The sequence below is a fragment of the Kwoniella newhampshirensis genome, chromosome 9 (assembly GCF_039105145.1).
Source record: "Kwoniella newhampshirensis strain CBS 13917 chromosome 9, whole genome shotgun sequence".
Classification (NCBI taxonomy): Eukaryota; Fungi; Basidiomycota; class Tremellomycetes; order Tremellales; family Cryptococcaceae; genus Kwoniella; species Kwoniella newhampshirensis.
Genome location: NC_089963.1, coordinates 167282 through 193022, shown reverse-complemented (window position 1 = coordinate 193022; position 25741 = coordinate 167282). Strand labels below are relative to the sequence as shown.

The 25741-nt window shown below is 51.5% G+C and overlaps 9 protein-coding genes across 9 annotated transcripts; 5 read left to right on the top strand and 4 right to left on the bottom strand.

Annotated features, from left to right (window-relative positions):
- Positions 1–975: 975 nt before the first annotated feature.
- On the top strand, positions 976–2151 carry IAR55_004770 (uncharacterized protein; the record flags this gene model as incomplete). Its single annotated transcript, XM_066947867.1, has 4 exons — positions 976–1112; positions 1157–1578; positions 1635–1829; positions 1874–2151. 4 exons carry the CDS (start codon positions 976–978, stop codon positions 2149–2151), a joined length of 1032 nt encoding a protein of 343 aa, XP_066801326.1.
- A 1785-nt stretch (positions 2152–3936) lies between these two features.
- IAR55_004769 (uncharacterized protein) lies at positions 3937–4476 on the top strand (the record flags this gene model as incomplete). Its single annotated transcript, XM_066947866.1, has 3 exons — positions 3937–3981; positions 4144–4225; positions 4343–4476. 3 exons carry the CDS (start codon positions 3937–3939, stop codon positions 4474–4476), a joined length of 261 nt encoding a protein of 86 aa, XP_066801325.1.
- A 48-nt stretch (positions 4477–4524) lies between these two features.
- On the top strand, positions 4525–5411 carry IAR55_004768 (uncharacterized protein; the record flags this gene model as incomplete). The annotated part of the gene is made up of 4 exons (XM_066947865.1): positions 4525–4878; positions 4937–5079; positions 5142–5219; positions 5282–5411. 4 exons carry the CDS (start codon positions 4525–4527, stop codon positions 5409–5411), a joined length of 705 nt encoding a protein of 234 aa, XP_066801324.1.
- Positions 5412–5947: 536 nt separating this feature from the next.
- On the bottom strand, positions 5948–7906 carry IAR55_004767 (uncharacterized protein; the record flags this gene model as incomplete). The annotated part of the gene is made up of 2 exons (XM_066947864.1): positions 5948–6050; positions 6120–7906. 2 exons carry the CDS (start codon positions 7904–7906, stop codon positions 5948–5950), a joined length of 1890 nt encoding a protein of 629 aa, XP_066801323.1.
- A 298-nt stretch (positions 7907–8204) lies between these two features.
- Positions 8205–12684, bottom strand: IAR55_004766 (uncharacterized protein; the record flags this gene model as incomplete). Its single annotated transcript, XM_066947863.1, has 10 exons — positions 8205–8258; positions 8324–8444; positions 8504–8693; positions 8756–8997; positions 9060–9165; positions 9227–9579; positions 9649–9691; positions 9752–9949; positions 10033–11996; positions 12080–12684. 10 exons carry the CDS (start codon positions 12682–12684, stop codon positions 8205–8207), a joined length of 3876 nt encoding a protein of 1291 aa, XP_066801322.1.
- Positions 12685–13194: 510 nt separating this feature from the next.
- On the bottom strand, positions 13195–15121 carry IAR55_004765 (uncharacterized protein; the record flags this gene model as incomplete). Its single annotated transcript, XM_066947862.1, has 6 exons — positions 13195–14025; positions 14126–14211; positions 14273–14467; positions 14554–14610; positions 14694–14725; positions 14790–15121. The coding sequence occupies 6 exons, from the start codon at positions 15119–15121 to the stop codon at positions 13195–13197; spliced, it is 1533 nt and encodes a 510-aa protein (XP_066801321.1).
- A 1797-nt stretch (positions 15122–16918) lies between these two features.
- IAR55_004764 (uncharacterized protein) lies at positions 16919–18098 on the top strand (the record flags this gene model as incomplete). The annotated part of the gene is made up of 5 exons (XM_066947861.1): positions 16919–16951; positions 17017–17068; positions 17197–17392; positions 17506–17857; positions 18018–18098. 5 exons carry the CDS (start codon positions 16919–16921, stop codon positions 18096–18098), a joined length of 714 nt encoding a protein of 237 aa, XP_066801320.1.
- Positions 18099–18387: 289 nt separating this feature from the next.
- Positions 18388–19686, bottom strand: IAR55_004763 (uncharacterized protein; the record flags this gene model as incomplete). The annotated part of the gene is made up of 1 exon (XM_066947860.1): positions 18388–19686. The coding sequence occupies one exon, from the start codon at positions 19684–19686 to the stop codon at positions 18388–18390; it is 1299 nt and encodes a 432-aa protein (XP_066801319.1).
- Positions 19687–20676: 990 nt separating this feature from the next.
- IAR55_004762 (uncharacterized protein) lies at positions 20677–23760 on the top strand (the record flags this gene model as incomplete). The annotated part of the gene is made up of 17 exons (XM_066947859.1): positions 20677–20836; positions 20919–20948; positions 21012–21081; positions 21171–21266; positions 21342–21402; positions 21471–21615; positions 21682–21749; positions 21808–21876; positions 21935–21983; positions 22039–22184; positions 22251–22387; positions 22439–22553; positions 22625–22870; positions 22943–23023; positions 23081–23101; positions 23156–23348; positions 23414–23760. The coding sequence occupies 17 exons, from the start codon at positions 20677–20679 to the stop codon at positions 23758–23760; spliced, it is 2034 nt and encodes a 677-aa protein (XP_066801318.1).
- Positions 23761–25741: the final 1981 nt, after the last annotated feature.

Genomic DNA, 25741 nt, shown 5'->3' with positions numbered 1-25741 from the left:
GAGTTCCGACTTTGAAAGAGATATTCCAGTCCCTCTCGCAGGACTAAATCGGCCCAGTAAAGTTGGATCCGGTGCTCTGAGTACTCTTTCCTGTGACTAGGTAGAATGATGGGCACGTGTGCACAAAGCTTCACGTCCTATGTACGTCAGAGATTCCGTATACACCGCCTGAAAGCATCAAAAGAACTAGTCTCACACTCCGATCGCCCATTTTGAAAACTGCCAAGCCACTACTCAAGCCGTTCCGGTAGCACCATGTCAACTGTATCGTGTGGTTTCTTTTACCAAATTATATGTATCGACGTTACTCACGTTGGAAAAAGCAATCACATGGATCTTGGTCCCCCCCCCTCGCCCCATAGGTTAGGTCAGTGAGACCAGTAAGGCAATTCAGTGGCTCTCAGGCCGCCGGCTAGATTGAAAGCGATAATGACTTCAGGGCGGAATTTTGACGTCAGTCTAGGTCACGTCCGCGTCGATGCCAAAGTGGGGATGAGACCCGAACGATACGTTCTTAGCTCGACAACTGATTAATCTTTGGGCCATCCAGTCTCGACGGTCACATAGGGGAACACTCAAGGTGGTCCCCTAGGCGCTGCCAAACCTTTGGGCTGATTACTTGCATGAGGTTTGAGATTCGAGGAAGTGGAGCTGGGATCTGGCACCTCGCGATTGCTTGACACTCTGCGATTGTTGATGCATGACCTTCGGGCTTCACGTACAGAGGCGCCAGGCACGGATCCCGAACGAATGCTTGTTTTCCGGTCGTCGATGCCTGGTAAGTCTAAGACGCTTGGTCAACTCCAGGTGTGCCGAAAGCCGCCCCCCCTGAAGGTCCGCGAGGGTCAACGTCTGTCTTGCTTCAGCCTATCGATCGCTGGCCTGGACATATAAAGTCAGACTGCTGGTGCCATCCGCATCTTGTACCTTTTACAACCTCTCATACGACCAAGACACGACTCCTCCTTTTTCATCATGGCGGACTCTGCATCCGAACAAGGTATGGACTTGACACCTTTGCGCAGTATATGGGAACTCTTCACAACCGATTTTCCCGCTCCCAAGGTTGACCTCAATGGAAGGACAGTCCTGGTCACGGGCGGTAATACTGGGTGAGTACCGCTGAGGTTATACAGCAGTTGACAAATATGACCAGGTTAGGCTATGCTGCTGTTCTGCATTATGCCCGATCTACCGCTTCCCGCATTATCATTGCCTCTCGTGATACCAAGCGAATCTCAGCGGCCATCGCCCAGGTCTACCGCGACGTTCCTTCATACAGAGGCAGAATCGATGCCATGGAGCTCGACCTCTCCAGCTTCGAAAGCGTGAGAGCCTTCTGCAAAGCTGTTCGGGCCGACCCTGGACGACTCGACATTGTGGTCGCCAACGCCGGGATCATGCGAGCCGAATACACCAAGACGGCAGACGGCTATGAAAGTGTCTTACAGGTCAATGGACTGGCCACTGGTCTCATGGCTCTGCTGCTTCTACCCAAGCTGGAACAAACTGCAGCTCTTCCCGTACCAGCTGGGAGTGAGGAGCTGAAGCCTTCAATGAGCATCGTGGCTAGTGATGGTGAGTCTGCACTTCCACATGTGAAAACACATCAGGATCTCAATGAAATGTCCTAGTCCACTATTTCGCTGTCTTCCCGCAGCAGGATACTGCCGGCCCACTCATTGATGCTTTGAACGACCCAAAGCTGTTTGGCGATATCAACGAGCGTTATTACATGTCCAAGGTGCTGAGTGTCTTCACCGCTCGGGAGCTGGCAAAGCACCCAGCGGTCACGTCGGGCAAAGTGATAGTCACAAGCGTGAATCCTGGTGAGTCTCAACACGCGATCGATCCCCAGTAATGGCCTGCGCAGGAATGTGTAAATCGGGGTTCCGAGACGACATGGGATGGTTTGTGGCCATGATCTTGAATTGGATAGCATGGACCACCGAAAAGGGAACCCGGAACTTCCTGTACGCCACTACTCAAAACTGTCGGCCTGGCAGCTTCATCAGCTCGTGCAATGAACAACCGGTCTCGAACTTTGTAGTTAGTCCAAAGGGTAAAGAGACGCAAGCTAAGTACTGGGACGAGGCTGTGAAGATATGGCGGAAGGTCGCCCCAGAGACGGATGACGTGTTGGGCGGCTAGGTTCATACAGAGTTACTGAACTCGCCAACGAAGTGATGCAATGAAAATTCGATAAAACTGTGAAACGATTCACGTCTAATTGTGACTATCGCCTATCGCCAATGGCGTGATTCACTCGCCTGTCTCTCCTTCCGTTGCTGACCACCATGAGGGTCCACTCCATGTCGGGCAACCTTTGTGTCAAGCCCGAACTGACTTAGAGTAGTGTAACCTGCTGTGGAGAACTCATTTGGATTTAGGGGCATGGTCTGGCCGAAGATCGAGGACAGCTCATTCAATTCTCAGGGGTAGAGTCGCCGCGGTCCCATTTCAGGAGCAGGAGCTCTAATGAGGGCAGTAAGTGCACTTGGAGCTGAAATCCTGCGATCCGAGATGTAGATAGTGATGGTATGATATGGATCCCACAGAGCGATAGAGAGAGTGTGATCATGCATGCATCTCCGAGAGCAGAGATAGAGACACTTGGCAACGATTCATGCCTACTTTTCTCCATATGCGCAACATATCACCTGTCCTTAGGTTACGTTGTGTGTGAAGGTTTATCCCGATAATCGATTCGGTCGCTCTGCACATGTCGTCCACCTGAATTCTGGGAGTCGTTCGAGTCTGACACTCTGTTTTTGGTACAAAATTTTCATGCATTCCACCGGTGTCTTGTGAGGCTCCACAACGACAACGGAGAGCACAACGGAACATTGGCTTGAGCTTTCGAGACAGCCGACATGCGAAAAGGTATGAGTGTGCGAGGGTCTGCTCAAACAAGCAACAGTACAGTACAATATTACCTGCTTAAGTTACTCGTCAACGATCAATCAGCACTTATCAACATGCAATCCTCGACTGGCAAGCAATTTTTAGGATCCCCTTCGGCCACCTCATTCCTCTAACACATTCGACACTGCTTTTGGCACACGATCGAGGCATGATTATCTTCTTGGCATGAATTGACGACCAACGCTTTGCTTAACTTACCTGGAGCCAACTCCAAATCGTCTGAAAGCGAATCCACCTCCAATGATACCGTCGCCAGCAAGTACGTGGAAAGTCTTGCTAGTTTCCAAGAGACGCACCCCACAGGGAACCCTCATGAGTCATATGTATGACTTTCTTATGGATGATGTCAAGTCTGGCGCTCCATCTTGGGTCAAGTTGCACAAGGCATCACCAGGCGTTTACACAACACATCTTTGGACGATCCAACCGAGCCGGTCGATTCGGAGTCGGATCCCGAGTAACGAGTACCGAGCGCGAACGCGAAAACAGTCGAGCAGCTTCGCAAAAACCATGCAGAAAGTGTTCGAGAGACACCAGGGTGGCCAGTCACGTCGGGGTGGCCAGACTTCTGAGCTTCCTTCCCACGAGGGGACCGAAGATGGGCAGAAGGGTGGCGAAGGAGGCGCAGCATGAGCAAACACCTGAGTAACGGTGCGGACGCGCAGAGAGTGAGGACCAGAAGCGTATAGCCAGCTGTCATATCGTAGTCACATCTCCCTACCTCTGCAAAACATGCATGCTTTCCGTCCTTGACGTCGCGCATCAATGCATGTAGCTAGTCAAGCTCCTCATGCATCCAGCGTTGTTGTCATCCGACTATTCCCGAACTCAGGATTGCAATGCGATTCGCATGGGAGTTTTAGAAGGATAAACCCGGACGGACACCGATGATGGACCCGGGGAATTAGCACACCATGTTATATAACCTTGGGTCTATCTCCCTCCTCCTTCTTTTCCTCCTTCTCTTCTCACCCTAGCACCTCATAGCGCAACCTCGCTTCCCTACCTCGTATGTGGGAGTACATCCAGCCAGAGTTACCAGGCCCTCTTTCATACGTGAGTCTTCCTGTGCCATACCTCTCCCTCCCCTCGACCGTGAATCGCGGAGCGTCATTATCGAGCTAGCTAATCGCTAATGACTTGTTCCGCTTCTTTTCGCTTTTTGTCTGTCCATCACACGTTGCCCACCGTACACATTATGTGAATATATATGTGCAGTTCCCATTCGCCTGTCGTCTGGCAGCATTCCTTCTCTTTGCGCCGTTCTGTTTCGCAATCGCACTCGACATCATCGCATACGGTGAGTGATTGTTGCGCATGTTCATCTCTGTATTTGATGACGTGCACCGGAGAGCGAGGACAGTAACGTTTCCCTCCCGCATGTCATTTCCAACGACGGAGCTGATGACCACAGTAGCCATCGCACGTACACTCCACCTATCTATCTCGCAACACCGAGTGCCTCGATCACCACCAACGCTAGCTACTGATATCCTCTCAAAGGAGATCCTGTCGGAATCAGAATCAGAATCGTCCTACTCTGAGAACTAGCCCAATCCTGTTCTCGCATCAACAACGCTCAAGTCCGTAACAATCAATATGACCACCACTACCGCCGTCACCTTGGCCGGAGCCACCGGTTTGACCGGTGGATTTTCCCTCAAGTCTATCCTTACGTCCCCTCACGCATTCGACCTGACCGTTCTCACCCGTCGTTCTTTGTCGGACACACCTACTCCGATCAACCCTTCCACCAAGCTCACCACCCGACTTTACAACGATCTGTTCACCGCTCCTACCGACGAGCATAGCATTGCTCAACCCGGCGGAATTTACATCTCTTGTCTCGGAACCACAAGGGCCAAGGCCGGCGGTACGGCTCAGCAAGAGAAGATCGATCTGGATCTCAACAGAGACTTAGCAGCTAGGGCAAAGAAGGATGGAGCAGATACCGTAAGCTTTCAGCCAAATGTCGAGATACCAGAGACACACTGATGGCTCGTTCATTTAGATGATCCTTGTCTCCTCGGGTGGTGCCTCGGCAACCTCGCGTTCGTTCTATCTTAGGATCAAAGGCCAATTGGAGGAGGACGTGAAGGTCATGGGCTTTGGACACGTCGTCATCCTTCGTCCAGGGTTCCTTCTCGGCGAGAGGTGCGTCCACTTTGAGGCGTCGTTCTACTTACACACACAAGTTGCTGATGTCATACACGTAGACCGGAGAAGCGATTCTTCGAGGGCCTTGCTCAACCGGTCTTCCGATTCTTGGGCAAATTCTCGTCTGAAGCTACAAAGTGAGTGTATCTCTACCTATCGCTGCGTTATGGTGAATTGCTGAGACAAAGCGAGCTTCTAGTGTTGGCGCTGCCATTGCATATCTCGCTGCCAACCCGCCTTCGGAGAAACTCAGCGTCTTGTACGATGCTGAGATCGTGTCTTGCGCCAAGCAGTACCACGAAGCCAAAGCGCAGAGTGGTTCCAAGTGAGCGTGAACAGTGTTCGAAGGAGAGGTTCAGGCTGCGCTTGTCTCATACACGGATTTCAGGCAAAGATGGGAGAAAGCAGAAAATGTACATAGATCAACGTTGTCTCATTTTAGATGTGGAGAGGGACGGCCAATCTCTTGCTTGTCAAGGGGTCGGCAAGGTCTAGCTCTCGTTCATGCATGTTTGTTGTATGTTCATACAAGTTCAACGGGCGGGAGTCCATGAAGCAATGGTCAGGCTCAGCTCTTCATATGAAGCCGTCCTTCGGGCAAAGACGAGACAACTCGTGAAGTAGCACACAGCGCTGGGTATGTTGTGCATGTTGACTAGCTCGAATCTATGTTACTGAGAGACTTGTTTCTTACTCCTTTCCATCGTGAAATGTCGTGAAAATGCCCTTTACCTCCTCCTCCTCCACGACGATTCCGCTCCCTCGGCACATCCCGCGACCTAGAGTTGTTCTTGCTCCGTTACATCTTCACGCCTACCGTCGTCCCGACCCAATAACCTATTCTGTACACCGTCTTTTCTCCCACCTAATCGACCCTGATCGAGGCGTATAATCGCCGTATAGCGAAATGCGTCGCTATGTAACCTATTGATCCGCCCACCAAGAAATCCAGCAGAGCGAATAAGAATCTGGTGATATTTTGAGAATCAGCCTTGTTCCCACACTTGAACTTGAACGTATAGTAGTAGGCAACTCACAGATAACCAAAGTACAGGACGACACTTGTGAAGCTATCGAGACTCAATCTCGAGGCCCAATACCAAACGCCATATGCAAATACCCAGAAGGCCGATCCTCCGCCTATCAAGAAAGCCCTCCAATGCCATCGATATTCCTCCGCACAAAGTATGAAATAGACGAACAGCACCGTCACCGTCGCCGTTGTGAGGGCGACGACGGCAAAGGTCAGGAAGAGGAAACCGAAGGCGTAATAGGCTCGATTTCCAAATAAGCTAGAAAGGACGAAATACAGTTCGACGAACGCCGCTCCGAAAGGCAAGATACCGCCCAAGATCGCCGCTTGCCAGGTTTCCAAGTACCATGGTTTCGGGGGGATTTGTCGAGGGATAGAAGCTACTCGGACTGGGTTGGCGAAAGCTCCGTGTTTCATACCGTAGAAGTAACCAGCGACGGAGAGTGGCGCGGAGATGAGGAACCATAGGAGGAGAATGGCGAGGATCGTACCGAACGGGACCGCCCCGGAAGCCGATGCGGCTATCAAGAAGAGGTTGAGCAGACCGATGACAGAAAAGACGACGAGAGGGAATAAGATGGCTGTGAGGACGAGATTCGGTTTCCACTGTTCTCCGCCCAAGGTAGCGTAAGTTCTCGCTGAACCGTATCCGGAGACGCAACCGAAGAAAGTCCAACAGATGAGAAGGACCGTAGCGAGCGAACCTCGATTCGACGGCGAGAGGAAACCGAAAAGGGCGAAGATGAGAGTGACGATGCACATCATAACGAGATGGGCACCGTTTCCGACCATGACCGATAACAACATTGGTCTCGGTGGTAAGCGGAAGACTTCTCCATGGACCAGTTTCCATCCGTAATCTTCTTGAACCTCGTCTGAAAGATCGACGGCGTTGTACCTCGAGATGTCCTTCGAGATGGTCCGATAGAGGACCATGGCGACCATGAAGACCAAGAAGCCGACGATGACGAGCGAGTTGATCAGACTGAACCAATGGATCTTTGGATCGAACACATGCAAGTAAGCGTCCCATCTCAATCCCCAAGGGATGTCCGATTCGACGAAAGACACCGAATAGGTATAGAAGAACTCGTTGTCGGTCGCTTCGGAGAGATATAATGGGCTCTTGTTGAAACAATCCGGTTCGGTCGATCCGGCCACCATGGAATTGACAGTTCTGGGATAGACCAATACCCCGACCACGCGGAAATGATGCTCGTCCCGAGCATGATACTGGATCCAAATGTCGTAATGGTTGTTGAGAGCAGGTCTGTCCGGTGTCGTTTCGTCGTCGCCCAGATTGAACCCTTGAGCATCCAGGAAGATCTCTCCGGTCTTGCTATCCCTCATCATCTCCGACGACGGTAAGCCATCAATGATGAAATTGAGACCGTAGTCCTCCCTGATCCTCTCATTGATGAACGTCGCATCTTCTTTCGGTACACTGCTACGACAGAGTAGTTGACAGGTCGAATTCTCCATCATGGAAAGTTGGTAGGGCGACGATAGGATTCGGTCACCGAATAAGATGGATCCTAGAGACTCAGGCTGCTTCTCGGCTCCACCCTCAGGCGCGCAGAAGTGAAATCGATTGTCGTAATAGTCGTAAGATATCAGAGAGTGGAGTTTGGAGTTGAGCATCGGCGTGAGAGTGTTGACGAAAACATCGATGGACTCGCCTTCTTGATAGTCACGCGGGGCTGTTCCAGGCAGGTAGAATGCCGTTGTGAAGGACGGAAGGAGAGCAGCACCCGCCACCACGAGGGAGAGAGCCGAAGCTGGCGCGAGCATTGTCGATCTGCAGTTCGGAGGTGATGCACTGTCTCTGTCGTTGTCACGCTGCGTACAAGGGAGAAAACATATGATTTGGGCGAGATCATGGAATGGACCGTCGACCTCGACGCGCCAGTTGGACATTGACTGCTTATATATGTCACCCCTTTTAGATATCGCCAAAGTGCAATTGCATGTGAATGAAGAAGCTATCTACAACAACATCGTATCGAAACGTAAAAACTTCATGGGGCATGCTCCCCTCAGCGGCGCAAGCTCACAACTCCAACCCACACCGCCAGACGCCAGTCATGATTTACAACAGTTTTCCAAACACCCCCTTCGCGGTGCTCTTCGCTGCCTCTTTGAGCTACAGAATTCAATACCCGTCAGCGTCACTGCGATGTAGACACCCCTGAACGATTGATCACTCACAGCTGCATTCTTCGCCTGACTCAAATAGGCTGAAGCGGAGTTCGATACGCTATTCAACGAATCCCCCAAACTATCCAAGTAATCACCCCGCAGCGCAGCGGTGTTGGTCATCTCAGAGTATCTACGAGGCAATTGAGCTTCAGCGCCACATATCCTGCAGTGGTCACCACCAGTACTTACACGTCCTCGCGCTCCCTCGCGTCCCGCACGGGAGCTTTCTGCTTCTGTACAGGTGTTCGTTTGGGCGCCAAACCGGTCGCAGCGGTCAGAACCACCTTATCTGGTTCCTCTGGAGGCTTGCCCCACGAGATGAGAGGCTTGGGTGGTGCTGGAGGGACTCTGGGTGCAGGAGGCCTTGTTGGTCCCGCAACTTGAGGCGAAAGAGTCAGTGCTTTGTCCCACTTGACGCAGGATGATCTGTGCGGAACTCACTCAAGGTATCAAGCTGAGCACCCGTCAATGGCGCTCCCCCCCATATCCATGCTCCCACCATGGTACTTGCTGCCAGTGGCGTCGGCTGAGGGGGCACAACCTTCCTCACAGCACACGGGTCTATTCGTGGCGGGTATGGCTTTCTGAAATGGAAGAAAGTTCGAATATTGATATCGAGCGGTCCAGAATACTCGACAAAGTCCCCCGATCTATCATCCATTGATAGTTTCCCGGTCGGACGGCTGTTCAGAGTCGAGATTTCGATCAGCTGCTCGTACGTGCACTAGTAGAGTAGTGAACATACCTTTGCAAGCCGAAGAAAAGATCCAGACGCGTGATGTATACCAAGAACGGCACCGAATAGAACAGAGCTGCTCCCGTAGTTGTGACAGCCACGAGAACTTTCTGACCTATTGATAAGCCGGAAGATCTTTAGTGACCGTTGCCTTTGTCGGAATCTGCATCGCTCACCATGTCGTGTGATATAGAACACATTGGACAGTTCCTCTTCTTCCAGCTCCACCTTTGCGATCCTCTCGCCATTGAAGTTCGCCGCACATCTTATCGACTTCTTGCTCGCCGCGATCCAGAGACAGTGAGTTGACACTTCCTTGCCCTTGCTTCCATGTTGATGCTCAGCAGCAGCCATGTCCCGCATCGCTGTTTGAAGCGACTCAGCCGTTGCTTGCAGCTCGCTACCGCCTACTGGATCCAAGACGAAAGACGCCAAAGGCCCGGCCAGGGACTCGTTGGTGAAAGTCGGCGGTTTTGTTTCGACCACCCACTCGCCCAAGACGTTGACCAGGACGTATATCTTTGTCATACTGTGTGCGGCGCGTGATCTGTCAGCTTGCTTTCGAGTACAAGGTGTACTGCAGTACAGTCATATTTACCCTTTGGCGTAAGAGACGATCAATCTAGGACGGTTCACCGTGTCTTCAACCACCAATGTAAGCACCTGCCCTTGCAGACCGTCGATACCATGCCAACACTCACCCGCTCCCATACCCGCGACGACAAATTTCATAGCCCCAACCACTGAAGCCTCCCCAATGACATTTTGCACGTTGCCCTTCTTTTTCTTCTTCTTCATCATGACTCCGTCTTCGTTGAACCCTTCTCTCAGAATCACATCCGGTCCACGCATGTCGATGATTGCGAGTGACTTGCTAGCGAATGCTACCGCAATGAAGCCTTTTCGTGTCACATGACATCAGCGCCCGCTGAAAGCAGTCATGCCATGGCATCACCAGCGCGATGCGGCAATGCAGACTCACCGATGTCTGACACAGCACAAGAAATTGGTTCTCCCCTTTTCAAGGTGAAGATTGCGACGGGCTTAAACCCATCTCCCTTCCACTTCGCCAAATGCCCGATCTCTGTGACTTCTTCGACCCAGCCGTTCTCACCACTGCCACTGGCGGCCTGTGGGGGCATGGTCGGGAAATAGCCATCGTCATGTTCGACACCATCATCCAGCTCCTCAATCTCGTCTTCGCCACCTTTCTTTCCTTTCGCTTCACCAAACTTGGTCACAATCACTTCTCCGGTCACGAACGTTATGACACACTCGAGGGCTTCTCGAGCAAGATGGACTGACTTGATCTTGACTTTGGTTGGATCATTCTGCCAGAGTTGGGCGAGCGGAAGGTGAGCGACATCCGGGTGTTTGAGATAATCGGCTATGCTGATGGTAAGATGTGGGAGTGGACCAGGATACTCGAACCGTAAGGGTGTAGGGAGTATAAGGAGATGAGGTGAAGCGTCCCAGAATCTGACTGTAGCATCGGCGTGGTATGTCACTAGGATTCTATAACTTTCCAGCTTGGCGACTTTCACATCCGGAGCACCGTGAGATTGTAAGTCGGGTACGGCCATACCACCGTGAATGGGGATTCGAGGGCGCTCTTCTTGTCCTGCATTCTCGATCGAAAAGCTGATCAGGCGCTTGAACATCGGTGTCGTCAAAGCATACAACTCGCACCCGAGAACCGTTAAACCTCCACTCCAGATAGATGATGGAAGACGAAGCTGTCTTCTGACCTTTGCTCGTTTCCGCGCACCGCCTGCGCTGCCGCCATACATCGACTCAGGAGTTGGCACGCTGAGTGTCGGAGACGCGGAAGGAGAAGGTGCTCCAGTGGTCCAAGGCAAGCGCCACCCTCCAGGCGATGCTCGGCCAGGCGTCACTGGTGTCGGTGAAAGCACAGGAGCAGGAGTCATAGCAACAATCTTCTCTCCTTCTCCTGGTTGAACGAAATTCTTCCTTCCCGGCGAGGGTGGGATGATGGTTGATCGAGGCGGCGGAAATACCCATGATTCGAGACCGCGAGTCGCTGTCGGCTCTTTTACTTGGGGAAGCGTCGGATCGGATCCAAGAGATACGATTATAGCAAAGGGATCGTGGCAAAGGTTGAAATATGGGTTCGTCCGCGGGAGCAAGACGAAGTCCTCTGGGGGCGTTTTCGTGAGATAGTTTGAGCTACCGGTTGGTGCCAATGAGTCTCGGTACGCATATCTTTCTTGCAGCGGCATACTTTCCGAGGGCGACTGCGGTGTTGTTCCCCTTCTACCTATCGGAGGTTTGTACGCCGGGAACTGCAGGATACTGATGCCAGGCTTTTCTCCTGGACTCTGTCCACCCAGTATCATCAGCAGTGTTTCTCCTCGCTCTGCATAGTCCACCGTTGCATTCGATATAGGTTCACCGGCTCCCTCCAATCCCTGAGCTGCTATGATAGCGTTCAAGCTTAGTTGATCGGGGAAGCTGACCCATGCCAGCTTGTACACCGGTTCCCTGTTCGCCGCAACGGCTGTAGTCACCGTGTTTCCGTCTTGATCTTTCTCGACTTGTTTTATCTGATTGTTGAGTGCTCCAGCATCGAAGAGCGATTCCGCATCGGTCACGTTGACATCTTCATGGGTGATCGTCCGCACCATGAGCGGTTTGTCGGGCTCAGAATATGCCCAGAAGGTCATACATCCGTCTGCGTGTCCGACAACGAAGACGAGTCCATCGGGTCGCCAAGAAATAGAAGTGACAGATGGGGTACGTTCCGTCCACAGTGATCCATCGGCATCCTGATACGATCCGCCACCGGGTGCACCAGGTGGAAGGGTCATCTCGAACGTCTTCGCCACCACGTTCTGTTGCATGTCCCAAGCGACGACACCTCCCTCGTATCCAATTAACATGATATTGAGGTCCCGGGGGTTCATGGCAATGCAGGTCCCCATGGGACTGTAGGCGCGAGCGAAATTCTTCAGTATCCCAACACGATGGACCTAACCTCTGCACCTCGGATTCAAGATAGAGATACTCACCCTCCTAATGTCTTTCTTCTTCCGGGTATGCCACTCCTGATCATCCTATTCTCATAATCCTGCCAGCAATTTCCGATCTTCCAATTTCCCAAACCTCTCCTACTCAGATCCCAGGTCAGCGTCGTTCCATCCTTGATCGTGAAGAACAAATGCGTATGACTCGGCAACGGTTGATCAACACTGGTCACTGTCCCCCACAGGGTGTATGAGATTTCTTTTGTCGGTAGGGGAGGATGATTGAGCGGATTAGGGTTATCGGATATGTGTTGCAATGAGAATGTATGAAGGGTGTTTGATGCGTCGATGGCGATCAATCGATGATGTCCAGGATGGAAGAAGAGGAACTTGATCGGTTGCGCAGGTCCAGAAGAAGAGATTGTGGAGACAGGCAGGGTGAACTGGAATGGCGGAGCACCGTAAACATGGACTAAACCAGATGAGGTCCCGACACCGAACAAAGATAGGATCGGATCCACTGCGAGAGCGGTGATCTCGCCCGTGAGACCGAGTGAACGTAGATGTCCATATCGATAGAATGAGTTCTCGCGGAGGTTCTTGGTGTAGTCTGTCTCGGGTGCGAGACTCGGTCCTCTCGACTTGAACATGGTGGACTCTGGCAGATGTTTGGGGAGATGCTGCACTCCTCGATTCACAAGATCTCCATCAGCCAGCCATGAGCACCGAATGGTATTGATGTATGTCGAGGGTGTCGACGGATGAGGTCGAGGGTTGTGATCAGATGATGGTGTTCTGAAGTGGATGTGGACATGACAACAACAATAACCAAATAGGGACGCGTTTCTCACGTTTACTCCAAACTCACCCCTCCCCGCGTTGACAAGTAGCTTGTGTGGACAGTGGCGTGTGCCTGACAACGGATCAGTCGACCGAACAAAAAGGCATGCGACATCGCCGCATATCAGCGACAAAGTCCTCCTGTAAGTTACGTTTTGCATCTCATTCGAGTATCTCAAAAGTAACACTACTCGAGTACTGTACACAGTTGCCTCCCACAGCGCCTCTCCATCATAGCCTCATGACGAACCAGATCAATGCGCACGCCTGCTACGTCTCTATTCACAGCCGAGAACATCAGCAACGATTCCGCTGACCAATCAAGCCATCGCACTTACCCTTCTCTTCGGACAATTGGCAGGACTGCCCGACTCTGCCGCTAGGAACTCTCCTTCCCCCATTGCTTGACTACTCACAGGCATTCTAGTGGTCGACGACGATCCCGTGGAAGAGGCAGTGATATCGGTCGAGGTCGTCTCTTGCACCGCTATGAGGCCTGCTCCATACGGTTCTGCCCAGTGGTGTCTGCCCCAGCTGGGAGTGGGTGTAGCAGCCAACGGAAGATCTGTGACTGTGTCCGTGACGTAGACGGGATAGATCAGTGTGGCTATGCTCGAGACCGCTGGGACGGGTTGCGTATTCGCACTTGCAGCTGCGATAGTCGTTGATAGCACGGCTGGAGGAGGAGGGGTCGCGGGAGATGGTTCTGATGGTGAAAGAGGTGGTACACCACCAGCTGATACAGGCGGTGTGGACCCTGTGCCTGCTGCCGAGGCCTCATTGGGAGTAGGAACCGCTCCCACCGGCGGCGGAGTGAGACTGACCAATGACGGACTCGGGCCAGCGCTAGAAGAGACACTGACCGCCCCTCCCCCGATCTGGATGGCGGCTGCTCCATCCACGTTTGACGCGACAGTCGCGACAACGTCCAGGGTTCCAATCGTAGCGGTCTTCGTGGGACTAGGTCCGACTGCGAAAGTGTTCGCGAATGCGGTGACGACGTTCGAACAAGTCGCCGTGGCAGAATCGAATTTGTGAGAAGGAGTCTCGGGTCCAACATAGTCTGAACCGGATGGACAGAATTCGATCGTGTAATCGGGCTTGCCGGCACAGTGCCAAAGCGCCGTCTTGGACTTTTCGTCGTATGCATACTGACAAAGAAATGTGATCAGATCAGCTGTGATGTCAACTCACCGTATTCGTGAAGCTGATGCATCTCTAGCATCCGTGGGAAAGGGACAGGGGACTCACGGCGTAAGCGTTCGGACAACTCTTCTTGAACAGGTCGTAATAGTCAACTCCGCAAGGTTGGCACAAGTTCGGATCGTTATATCCACCTACAGGCAACACATACATCAGTCGATTTTCTCGTATTACTGAAAGACGTCCGACACGAACCCGAACAACAAGCTCTGTTACCGTACTTTTCCTGACCGAATCCCGCATTGCAAGGTTGAAGACAACCCAAGTTCTTTCCGGTCTTGTCAAGACTGGTTCGGAGTACAGCCGGACAATCCATGTTGATGTTGTACTCGCATTTGGGCGAGGTGCAGCTCGAGTCGGAAACCTCGATACTGAGCGGGATGTTGAAACCTATCGGAGAGAGGAGAAGAGGGTACCCGTCAGTTTCGAAGATCATGAGCAGGTCCTCCAAAGATGAATCGTCGAAAGACTCTCACCGTCGACTAACGAGATATCGTAGTTGTCAACGCCGCTCGTGCTGAGAGTGAACTCGGCTACGTCCAGTCTGACATCAGCGCGAAATGATCGTTCAATGCCAAACGTCGAGGTTCGTGCTTAAAGTCCTATGCACACTCACCTAGAGTAGCAGGAACTTGATCGGTGGTCGTGCTATCGTAACGCCCATACTGTGAATAATGCGTTCGGTGCACGAGCGCTTCGAACCACAACTTACCAAAGCATACTACCTCCCTGTCCAGCACCGCCGGCTCCACCGCCGCAACTCCCCGTAAGACACTGAAACTGTCCATCCTGATGAACACAACCTGTCCTTGCCCACAATCTTCCAGATGTCCAATTGTCGTCCACCTGGAATACGGTCTGTTGACCCGCGGTCAATTCCCATCCGGTGGGTTGGCTCGGTATGGGCTTGCCTGAATTCGGGTCGGTGTAGAGGGCGGGCCAGATGGTTGAGGAACACGAGTTCTTGACGGTGATTCGTCGAGCTGACGCCAGTGGGAGGAAAAGGGCCACGAGTACAGGCAGAGTGTGAGGTGATAGGTGCATTGTGAAGACGTGTGTGCTCCAGGTACGACCAGTGGGATTACTGCGGACGCAATTGATTAGGCAGAGATGAACGCGCAGAGCGGTCAATATAGCAAAGAGCGTCGTAGACGGTGAGCGAAGAGGTTATACCGGATAACCTGAGCTCATCGAGTGGTGCGATTGACACAACAAGGACAATGGCACAGTATGAGTATCTGACTAAAACGAGTGTGAAGGAGCGACAGAGAATCCGGGACCGATGTACTGTATTATGGGATGTATTGGGGGATCGTATACATCAAGTTTGGAAATGAGGACGAGGCGTCCGAGCCGATATAACAACAATGGTGAGTACATCCAAACCATTGTGTCGAAATGCATCACATCACAATCAGTAAGAGATGGAAAAAAGGACGGTCCTTTCGTACAGTACGAGTACAATATCTGGTCGTTAATATCAAAGGCAGTCTGAGGGGGTGTGTGCTGATACGCGTAGCAAATGACTACTTAAAGGAGAGGTTGACGAGATGAAGAACAATGGAGGGGGCTCCGTCAATTGATTCGGTGGCGTGAGAGGATCACCGGTCGATGTGATTGCGTGGCGTCGGCTGTCCGGCGAGATCGATCAACGGCGCGGAAGAAGTGCAGCAGATTAGACGTACAGGGGTAAACCAGTTCGGATTGCAGGAGAGGAGAGGTCGAGAAAGGCTTATGAAATCAAAGCGGTATACGATCCTTCCGGGCGTATCGATGTCGTTCCACTAGACCAGGCCTCAGACCGTGTCATAGACACCCTATTCTATACTGAGCCTTTGAAACTGCATGACTGTCTACGCTCAGGTCGAAGAGATGGAGGTACCTTGAGAGTGCCAATATTGACTGACTCTACGGAGAGCAGGCACTCAACGACTTTGACTCATGGTTCCTTCAGTCGAGATGCGTGAATGGCGACGATCTTCTATCTATGTTGTATTACTCGCTATCAGACTACCGAAGGAACCGGGTGACCGATAGCTTGTTCTGTCTTGTCACACGACCCTGACCCTCCTCCTCAAGTGATCAATCAGGTGGATAGATGGAGGGACCGTGATCTTCCTCTCCTCATGTCTGCGTGATCTCCTCATGCATTCTGCTTACCATCATCTTCTCAGTAGTGGAGGACGGACTCTACCTGCGCTTCCCACGGGAAACGAAACAGAGGCGCAGCCAATTCCTGACCTGTCGTCATCCTGATCAAAAGCAGTGGGCAGCGGAGGCCTCTTGTCATGAGACGGAATGTCCGCTGTGGCTCGGTCATGACCGAAGGAATGGAAACCAAAAAAGACGTGCTTCGGCGCGCGTTCTTCCTTTTCACCACCAACTCGTGTAAATGAGAATGTGGTCATTGGCCGTGTCAATCATTAGTAATCAGACTCCACTTTTTCTCGCCAAATCTCCTTCTTCTCACAACGGCCGACACAATGTCCGGTCTTATGCATAAAACTACGCGAGGGGGGGGGAGGGGGTGAAAGACGCAGTTTGGTGACTGACTATCTTCACTGCCCTACGGTCAACTCCTTTGAATGGCTTACATAAGGATCCTGACCATTTTTAGAACCGATATACAGCTGCATTCCCTTTATTGATCAGTTCTCAGCAACCCCCTTGATCTTGGACCACCACATCATCGACAAGCGAGCAAAGCTCTTATATATATATCAACATATAGACTACAACCAAGGTGCCAAGGTGGCAACGGTCAACATCCACATCATCGGTAATCACGATCAATCCTGACTCCTCCTTGAGCATTTTATGCGTCCCTCATTCCTTCGCAAGATGTCACTTCAAAAGATCCAGATTGACATCACGGTGAGAGCGATTTCACCTTGCGTCGATGACACCCTTCGCTGATCATCGTTGCTTCACTCATTTAGTCAGATGTTGTCTGCCCGTTCTGTCCCATTGGCACGAAACAATTGACAGCTGGTAAGTGTCTCGCATGAGTCTCGAGTCAAAAGCCTCCATACCCTGGTCTGCTGCTGAGCTGGACAGTTCACCATCTCTCGCACCTGACTATGAACATCAGCTGATCAAGCAATTATGGGCTTCGTTAGCGATCGACCAATACAAGTCCACACACCCTTCTGCTCCCGAATTCAACATCCGTTTCTTGCCGTATCAGCTCGATCCAACGATGAGCGAAACTCCGATCCCCCGCACACAGTATCTCGCCAAGAAGTTCGGAGCGGAGAGGGTGGAACCGATCAACAAGGCTATGGAAGCTAAGTTTGAGGCGATTGGGCTGAAAGGGTGAGTCTGACAATGAGTCTCCATGGTCATTTCACGATCACCTTTTCTTGCTTGGGCAATATCTTACGTCGACGATTTCTGCAAGCTGACAAACTTTATTTGCACGCTTGCAGTGACTTCAACGGACCTGTTTCGAACAGTCACTTGGCCCACCGACTACTCTCATGGGCATCCCGTCGAGCCCCCCAGAACCAGTTCGCCTTATCGATGGACCTCTTCGAAGGTTTCCACTGCAACCGACACCACACCTCCGATCGAGCATGGCTCGCCTCGTTGGGCGTCAAACATGGTTTGTTCCGGGACGAGCAAGAGGGGTTGGAATGGTTGGATAGCGAAACATGTGAGGAGGAAGTCAAGGGGGCTTATAGGAGAGCCAAGGAGGCGGGAATCACGGGGGTGCCATTCTTCGTCTTCCAAGATAAGTATGCGGCGTCAGGTGCAGCGGGGACCGATGAGTTTGTCAAGGTGAGTGATTGTCTGTTCACCTTCTTAATCGAGACTGAGTGGACGGACCGGGCGGGTACGACTCATATTGCCAGACTCGACAGTGGGATGGCACGAGAGAAGCATCTGAAAGGGAGAGACGCGACGTTGAGAACGGGTTGCTGATGCAATGCCCAAATAGCTGCTCGAGGAGATAATCCGCCTCGAGACCGAGAACAAGACAGCGACTACCAAGACCGAGGTCAATGGCGATGCCTGCTAGTCCGCGTTGTTGAAAGTTTCCATCTTCTGATATCTATCGTCTCCTATTTTAGAATACGGCCCTACAGTAAACCAGTGGTCTGGGATTCGCGTATCAGTTTCGCCGTTGCAGATGTTACATACACGAGTGGACATTTGGGAGGGTATATGTGATGTATGATATTGTAGACGTTTCGACGATGATCGTGCACTCTCTCCTATAGACCTGATATAACCACAATAGGAGCGCCGTTCTCCTCCCGACCACAAGCCACGAGCTTTCCGCCATTCTTGCCACCATGTCTTCAGACTTACACTCTCCTGTACAATCTGTACCAGTATCTTGTATTCTCCAACTTGCAAGGCCATCCTGCCCCCACACCATCATCCAGCCTGAACCATCTGCTATCTTCTCCCTTAACCTTCTCCCACCCTTTCGCTTTCCCATTCAACATCGCATCGACGATCATCCAAACGGGCCATTTCCGCCCTTCCGCACCGAGGGTGAACTCTGAGATATCCGACGCCGAATCTGCCACCAAGAACAGGGTACCTTGCTTAGAATTCGCTGTGAGTGTCTTGAAGAGCGATATCGTCCCTGGTCGAGATTGGGATAGGAGTTCTGTGAGTGTGAATAAGAGTGTGATGAATCTCGGTGGTTTTGCCACGAGTATTCGGTTCAGGTCGACGGGTCCTGCCGCGGTCGCGGTAGAGGATTGATCGTCCGAAACTGATTGAGATGAGAGAGGAGCCATAAGATCGCCTTTGATATAATCCACATCCAATATATCCTTCTCGAGCTTCCAATCGACTTTTACAGCATCTTGCAGCTTCTGCAGTACACCATGCCAGTCTCCGATGTCGATGCCTGTCCATGACCAATCTGGGTGGGAATGCGGTCGTTTGATCATGGTCGAGCGGATGAGAGCTGAAACTGCAAGGAGCTCGGAACCTGCTCCTCCGCCAAGCGAAAGGATGTGATGTGTGGGTTGGTTCTGAGATGTTGAGGGTCCAGCGTTTGTTACTGTATCTTCGGCAGAACCTTCTGCCCCTCTACCGGATAGTTGGATCGGTGGGTTCGACCGTTGATCGTCTTCGTCCTCATTGTTGTCTTCAGAGTGGTCATCATCTTCATCCTCCTCCTCGTCATTCTCCCCCTTGTCCAGTTTCAGGCCCTCCAAACCCTGCTCGAGACTCGATGATTCATCCCCGAACACCTCCCCCACCAGGCCCGCGATCAGTTCCCTAAAACAAAGCGCTCGACTCGGCACCCATCTCCCCGCATAACTCTCCAACACTTCCTCCGATCCACAAAACACTTCCAACCATCTCTTGTCCCTCAACAAACCCTTGATCCTCTGCACATTGATCAAGAAATTATCGTCTGAGAGCGTCGAGTGTAATGTCCGATGTAACAAGGCTAAAAGCTCAGAATCGGGCGGGTTGAACGGCTCGGTATGTGGTGGGAGAGGAACGGAAGTGGGTGAGAGTGGAGGAGTGAGAGGTTGTTCGGGTACGGCGGCTGGAGGGTGATGTAGTTTTCGGGTGTGGGTTTGTTTGCCTTTCTTACTTCGTTTGGCGGGACCGCCTGATCGCGATCTGAATGTCATTGTGGTATTGGAGCTACCTATGCGCGACAAATAACACAGACCTCTGTCATGGTCAAGCAAGCTGCACTTGACAACACCACCCCCATTCCAACTTTTGCGAATGCCCATTTCATTCTCACGTGACAGACAACCGCCTATTCAGGTACGCCAGTTAAAGCAGCCCAACACATTACGTAACTGTCCCACCCGAAATTCTTCTGTGTAGCACACCCCCGCGGGTTGATCTATCTGAATCTCTTCTTCCACTCTCGACTTCCTTTCTCCTCATCAAAAAGTATATGGTCTCTCTTCTGCCGCACTCTTTCGTTAGACAGGGCTTTTCAGCTAAGTAACATCAACGCGACAAGGGCGCTCAAGAGATTCACTAGACGGACGGATTAATGTCTCGAAACTATTAGGAAACCCATCTCTCGTCGGCGGTCCTCAACAGGGGATCGTTGTGGGAATTAGGGTGCTGAATGTCTCGATATATCTTGTTGTATCTCTTCTGTCATGTATGGGTTTGAATCGCATCTGCACTTGCCTCACGTCGCTGCATATATTCAGTGCTGTTATAGCTTTCTGTGATGGAAGAAGAATGGAATCCGGCACACTGTGAAAGGAGTCAGAACCGCTCATGCAGCCTCGAAATTCAACCTTGACACACCGCACCTCTCTGCACGTCTGCCTGCTTGGTGTGGCCCTCACTACTTACTGTCCAACGTCCATCATAGTGGATCAGTGACACTCGAAAGTTTTGGCCAGACAGTGCAGCCTGTGTATGGCAGCGGTGCAAAATCCGATAACATCGATTACCACGTTTCCACGTTCCCAGGACGCGTCGAGCTACGGTCTGAACACAGATATCACCTCTGCGACGCCGATATCTCTCGGCTCATCTAAAGACTGTTCCATTCACGCTGTTCGACTCTATCCTGATCTACACATCCCCACCATAAGATTTTCAGCTTCTTGCTCGTTTGAACATCGGCACTGCGCGGGTCTACCGACATGTCAGGCAACGTCCAACATGACGCTCGAGCGAGGATCAGGTCTTTACCTTCACATGCCGACTTCATCTCGCGTTCCCCATTCGAAGGATCAGAGATCAAGGCGGACAACGTGACGGCAGAGTCCTCAACCTCTCCTCGTCGTCGGAGATGGGCAAGTGGTGCGTTCTGACCTGTGATGACCCCCTTGGAGATGACAGAAAGGATGAGGAGTCGATCGTCTTCTGACTCTTGCTCATGTAGATCTCCATTCACATGAGAGAAGAGCGTCAGGTAAGCTTGTTCCGTCATTGTTGGGATTGCAACGTGGGATATATGAGCTGACATTTCCCCCAGACCTCCCTTCTGCTGCTGATCTTTTCGTCCCTTCTCTACCTGGAATACCGAATCTGGCTACTCATCCAACGTTAGTCGTTCTTCCTCAAGCAGCTGTTCACCTTATCCTTGAACACATTTCGCTGCAAAATGCCGACTTGCTCGTTCTCCTCCCTGTAGACATCCTCTCAACATCTATGCTGGAATGCTGCCCTCTTATCCTGGGGAAGGGAAAGGAGGCGGAGAGGGCAATACAGGCAAGGACGCAAAGCTATTGTGAGTTCAGCTCGTTAAAGCTCGTCGATCCCCGTAAGATGTGGAGGTATATGAGCTCACGACTGAGCGTCACAGCTTCTTGATGGTGAAAGCACGACGGTCTGCGGGAAAGCAGCGGGTAATATTCTGGTTCAACGTAAGTCCGACTTACTCGCCCGTTCATGACATGGACAGCTGTTGAAATGCTCACTGGCTATATTTCAGGGTGGACCGGGTTGTTCTTCGTTCGACGCATCTTTGATGGAGATCGGACCATTCAGGACTGTCCCAGCCACCGAGACAGAATCGGGCCAAGTTGAGCTCAAGCTCGTTGAAGGAGGTTGGGAAGAGTTTGCGACCGTTGTCTTTGGTGAGTGCTGAAGCTGAAACCTGTTCACGCAGATGAGGGTGTGATAAGCTGATTATTGAATCGTAGTGGACCAGCCGCCGGGTACAGGAATGTCATATGTCCCCACAAATGGATATCTGCATGAGCTGCACGAGGTGGGAGCGAAGCCTCACTTGTGGCATGGAGTAAACTGCTGATGCGCTTATCGACCAGGGCTCCGCGCACTTCATCGAATTCTTGAAGAATTTCTACACTGTGTTCCCAGAGATGCAAGGGGTTGATGTGAGCCCAACCTGTTTGATTGGATTGGGTGACATCGGGAGCTGATTCTGACGTCCAGACGTACCTCGCCGGAGAATCGTTTGCTGGCCAATACATACCATACTTCGGTATGTGTCGCATTGCTACATTCGTGAAGCCCTGCACTGACCTCCACTATCACAGCGGATGCTTTAATCAAGTCCACCGACTTCCCTGATTACTCGCTGAAAGGTATCGCTATCGGCAACGGTTGGATAGATCCCATACAACAGTACCCTGGCTATGTCGACTTCGCGTATGAGAAAGGTTTGATCAAGGAGGGAACACCTGTGAGCTTCAACAGTCTTGCCCTTATATCTGCACGAAATCAGGCTGACTCACTGCCGCACTTGTAGGAAGCGGAGGAAATGGAATCGGCACTCGCGACCTGTCAAAAATCGATTGAGAAGTATTCCGACCCGTCTACGACGCCTATCAATATTGATCATTGTGGGGAAGTGATGGATTCCGTTTATCGACCTTTTACACAAGAGTAGGTGTCCTGCGTGCTTTCGTTGGAACCCTAGCTTACCTACTACTCCAGATTGAACGGAAAGAAGGTTTGCATGAACGTGTACGACGTGCGACTGGTAGACGATTGGCCCGCATGTGGCATGAACTGGCCACCAGACCTCTCCGATGTTTATCTGTTCCTCAGGGTACGCATCCCATCTGGAGAGTCGGAAGAAACTCAACAGGTGCATAAGCTAAATAAACCTCTTCTCCGCAGCGCGAGGATGTCGTCTCTGCTCTGCATGCTACCGCAAAGGAGACGGCTTGGGTCGAATGCGATAACAAGGTCTCCAGCGAACTGCATCTTAGGAACTCCCCCGCTTCCGTCTCGCTCATACCCGGCATCTTGGAGGCTGGAGTACCGGTCTTGATGTTTGCGGGAGCGGAAGATCTCATCTGTAATTATAAAGGAATAGAAAGGATCGTGAACAATCTCTCTTGGAACGGAGAAACTGGTCTGGGGGTGAGTAGGGGTACTCTGTCGTCCGACACTGTGCGCGATTGAATTGGAGACTCATACTCGCCGTTACAACAGAACGCAACAATGAACGATTGGTACCTGAATGACACGCAAGTCGGCACATGGCAGAGTGCAAGAGGGATGTCATATGCCAAGGTAGATATCTTGTTACGCTCATAACCAGAATCCATGCTGACATCTTCTCCTTCACAGGTGTTCGCCTCGTCGCATATGGTGAGTAGACATGATGGACTGGCTACTGAGGCACATATTGACAACTTGATTCAGGTCGGCTTCGACGTCCCACATGTTACGAATGATATGATTATACGGTTCATGGATGTCGATATATCACTTTTGCCCGGCATGACGGCACTCTCGACTTCGCGGGTCGGTGATGCAGATCGGGTTGTCGTCAGTCTTGGCTCGACTGCATTAGCTGGTGTACCTCTTTTCAAGGGTGGTTCTACAGACTGGGAAGGTGAGTTGCCATTTGATACAATATCTCAGTCTCATAATGCTGACAACAAACCGGATCGTCTTCAGCATGGTACAACGCTGGTTCAGCATTCTTAATACTCATGATCCTGATCTCGATCGTCGCATTATACTTCTACTTCCGTCGTCGGGGTCATATCAGACGAACTCGAGTTGCTCTCGGCTTACCTCGAGACGATGGAGATGCGTCCGAACGAATCCCCTTAGGATCTGAGAGAGTGGAGATGGACGATATAGAAAGAGCAGAACGATATGGCGATGATGTCGATTATGAAGGTAGAAAGAGGACAGGCAAAGGCAAAGGCAAAGGGAAAGCTAGGTTGGACGAAGATGATGATCATCGAGGACAAGTCGTTTTTGCCTTAGGGGACGAAGATGAGGACGACAGACGGTAAAGGTGGTATATCGTTGGGTTGATGAGATTGTATGGGTAAAGTAGAGTAGATTTTTGTTGATTGTGCATCACTACAGAATACGATATACAGGATTGAAAGGAAGTACATAACCAACCTTGAAGGAATTGTTGTGCAGCTTGCTCAGTACTGTCAAAGATCGTCCTGCTACTTCCATTCCATTTTGTGCGGCTCTGTACGAATTCGGTTCTTCTATCCGAATACTCTCAAACTCGTTCTGTGCGGCTTTCCATCATCACTGAGCCAAGCTATCCTGTATGCACCATTCACACCGCCTCCCCCACGACCTTCGCGCGCCAGTATGATGAGAGATTCGTATTATGGGGACTTACCGTCCGGACCTCCTTCCTGCCCCTTGGTAGTGTCCCCCATGCCCGCTGCTGTGCCCTCCCGATGACATCCAAGCAGGGTCGGAGACGTTCGATCCATCTGCAAAAGAAGACTGTGGTTGGGAACCGGAGGGACCAGCGTCACCGTAAGACCATTGCTGGGCGTCCGTATAAACAGGTTGGAAGTTGGATGAGCCAGGGTATCCTGGTGGAGCAGGGTTCGAATACACTTGCTGAGCTTGCTGAGCGTTCGGATAGACCTGCTGAGAGTATGAAGACTTGTACGACGAAGGCTGGACAGTCTGGCCGTAGTTGCCGGTCAAGACATCTCCGTACCCGCCCCTTTGCCGAGAGAACGAATGCGAGGGTGGCTGAGAAGCTTGTGGTTGAACATACAGTAGGAATGTGAGTCACTGGTTGGAGCTGGTAATGGATCATAGCCACCTGGTGCGAGTCGGGCCAAATCGTCTTGCCTTATCCTTTGTTGAATACAAGAGGTACTGAAGCAGCGGGTGACCATTCGTCGTTGCCCGCTGATCGCATTGGTTTCGAAGACATCGAACAAGTATTTTGGGGAATGGCACGACGGACATTGATCCTGAACATCATCTAGGCGGGGTCTAGGTATAGGCTGCTCGCCTGCAGTCGCTTTCCAGGCTCTGTCAATCTGTTCCCTGATCGCCAGTGTCCGACGGAAGGACTGGGGTGAGTGGCTTTGTTGTCCGTACATTTCGGATAGAAGTAAATGAAGTTATGAATACAAGCGCAGGATGACAACGGTCAGATCGACGATGGGAGAGGGTAGTTGTGCTTGACAATCGTGGTGTGTGATGATCAAATTGGGGTGAGGAGAGGGACTCTGGCGAAGCCTTTTCATATGCGTGTCTTTGACCCGAGGAGTTCCAATCTGCGAATATATCAGGCTGGCACGAAGGCCAGCAGGACAGCATTTCATGCTCAGTTATTGCCGAAAATCATCGACTATGTCAAAGAGGCACAATGGAGATGACTCGCTCTTGACAACTAACCTTTCACGTATCAACGGCGTCCGAGAGGTCAAGATAAGGCTTGACGTATACAATCCTGCGACAAAGGTAGGCACAGTCGTTCAGCGAAAGGACGCCCTTGTCTATTCAACCAACATATGGCGTCACTGGTAGATCACCTCCCCGTGCTTCCCTGCCTGGTGGGACGGAGTAAACGCTCGTGAGTCTCAAAACCCTGCAAGGCCGGCTTCATTCTGGGCATCTGGATCTGAAAGGTGTCATACGACATGTTCATCCAATGACTCCCCATGCGTCCTATAATTACGCTAGCCACCATTAAATATCGTTCTTGGGCTTCGAAGGGACTGTCTCATCCTTGTCGACGGAGGCGGGGTACACATATGATATGTAACGCTTTGATCCTTCTCAATGAAAGGTTGGAATCACTCCTTACTTCAGATGCTACTCTGCGAAGAAGATGAATCTGGCCAAAGTACTCTCACACCTGCACCGTGGTACCTGCACCGTGGACTCCGATGCTGACCAATCCAGGCAGTGTACGTTTCAGCTACCAGACTTAAGAATGGTGAGGGATTGTCACTTGTCTATGTCTAGGGGAGAGATGCAGAACTCTGCGAACATTGATCA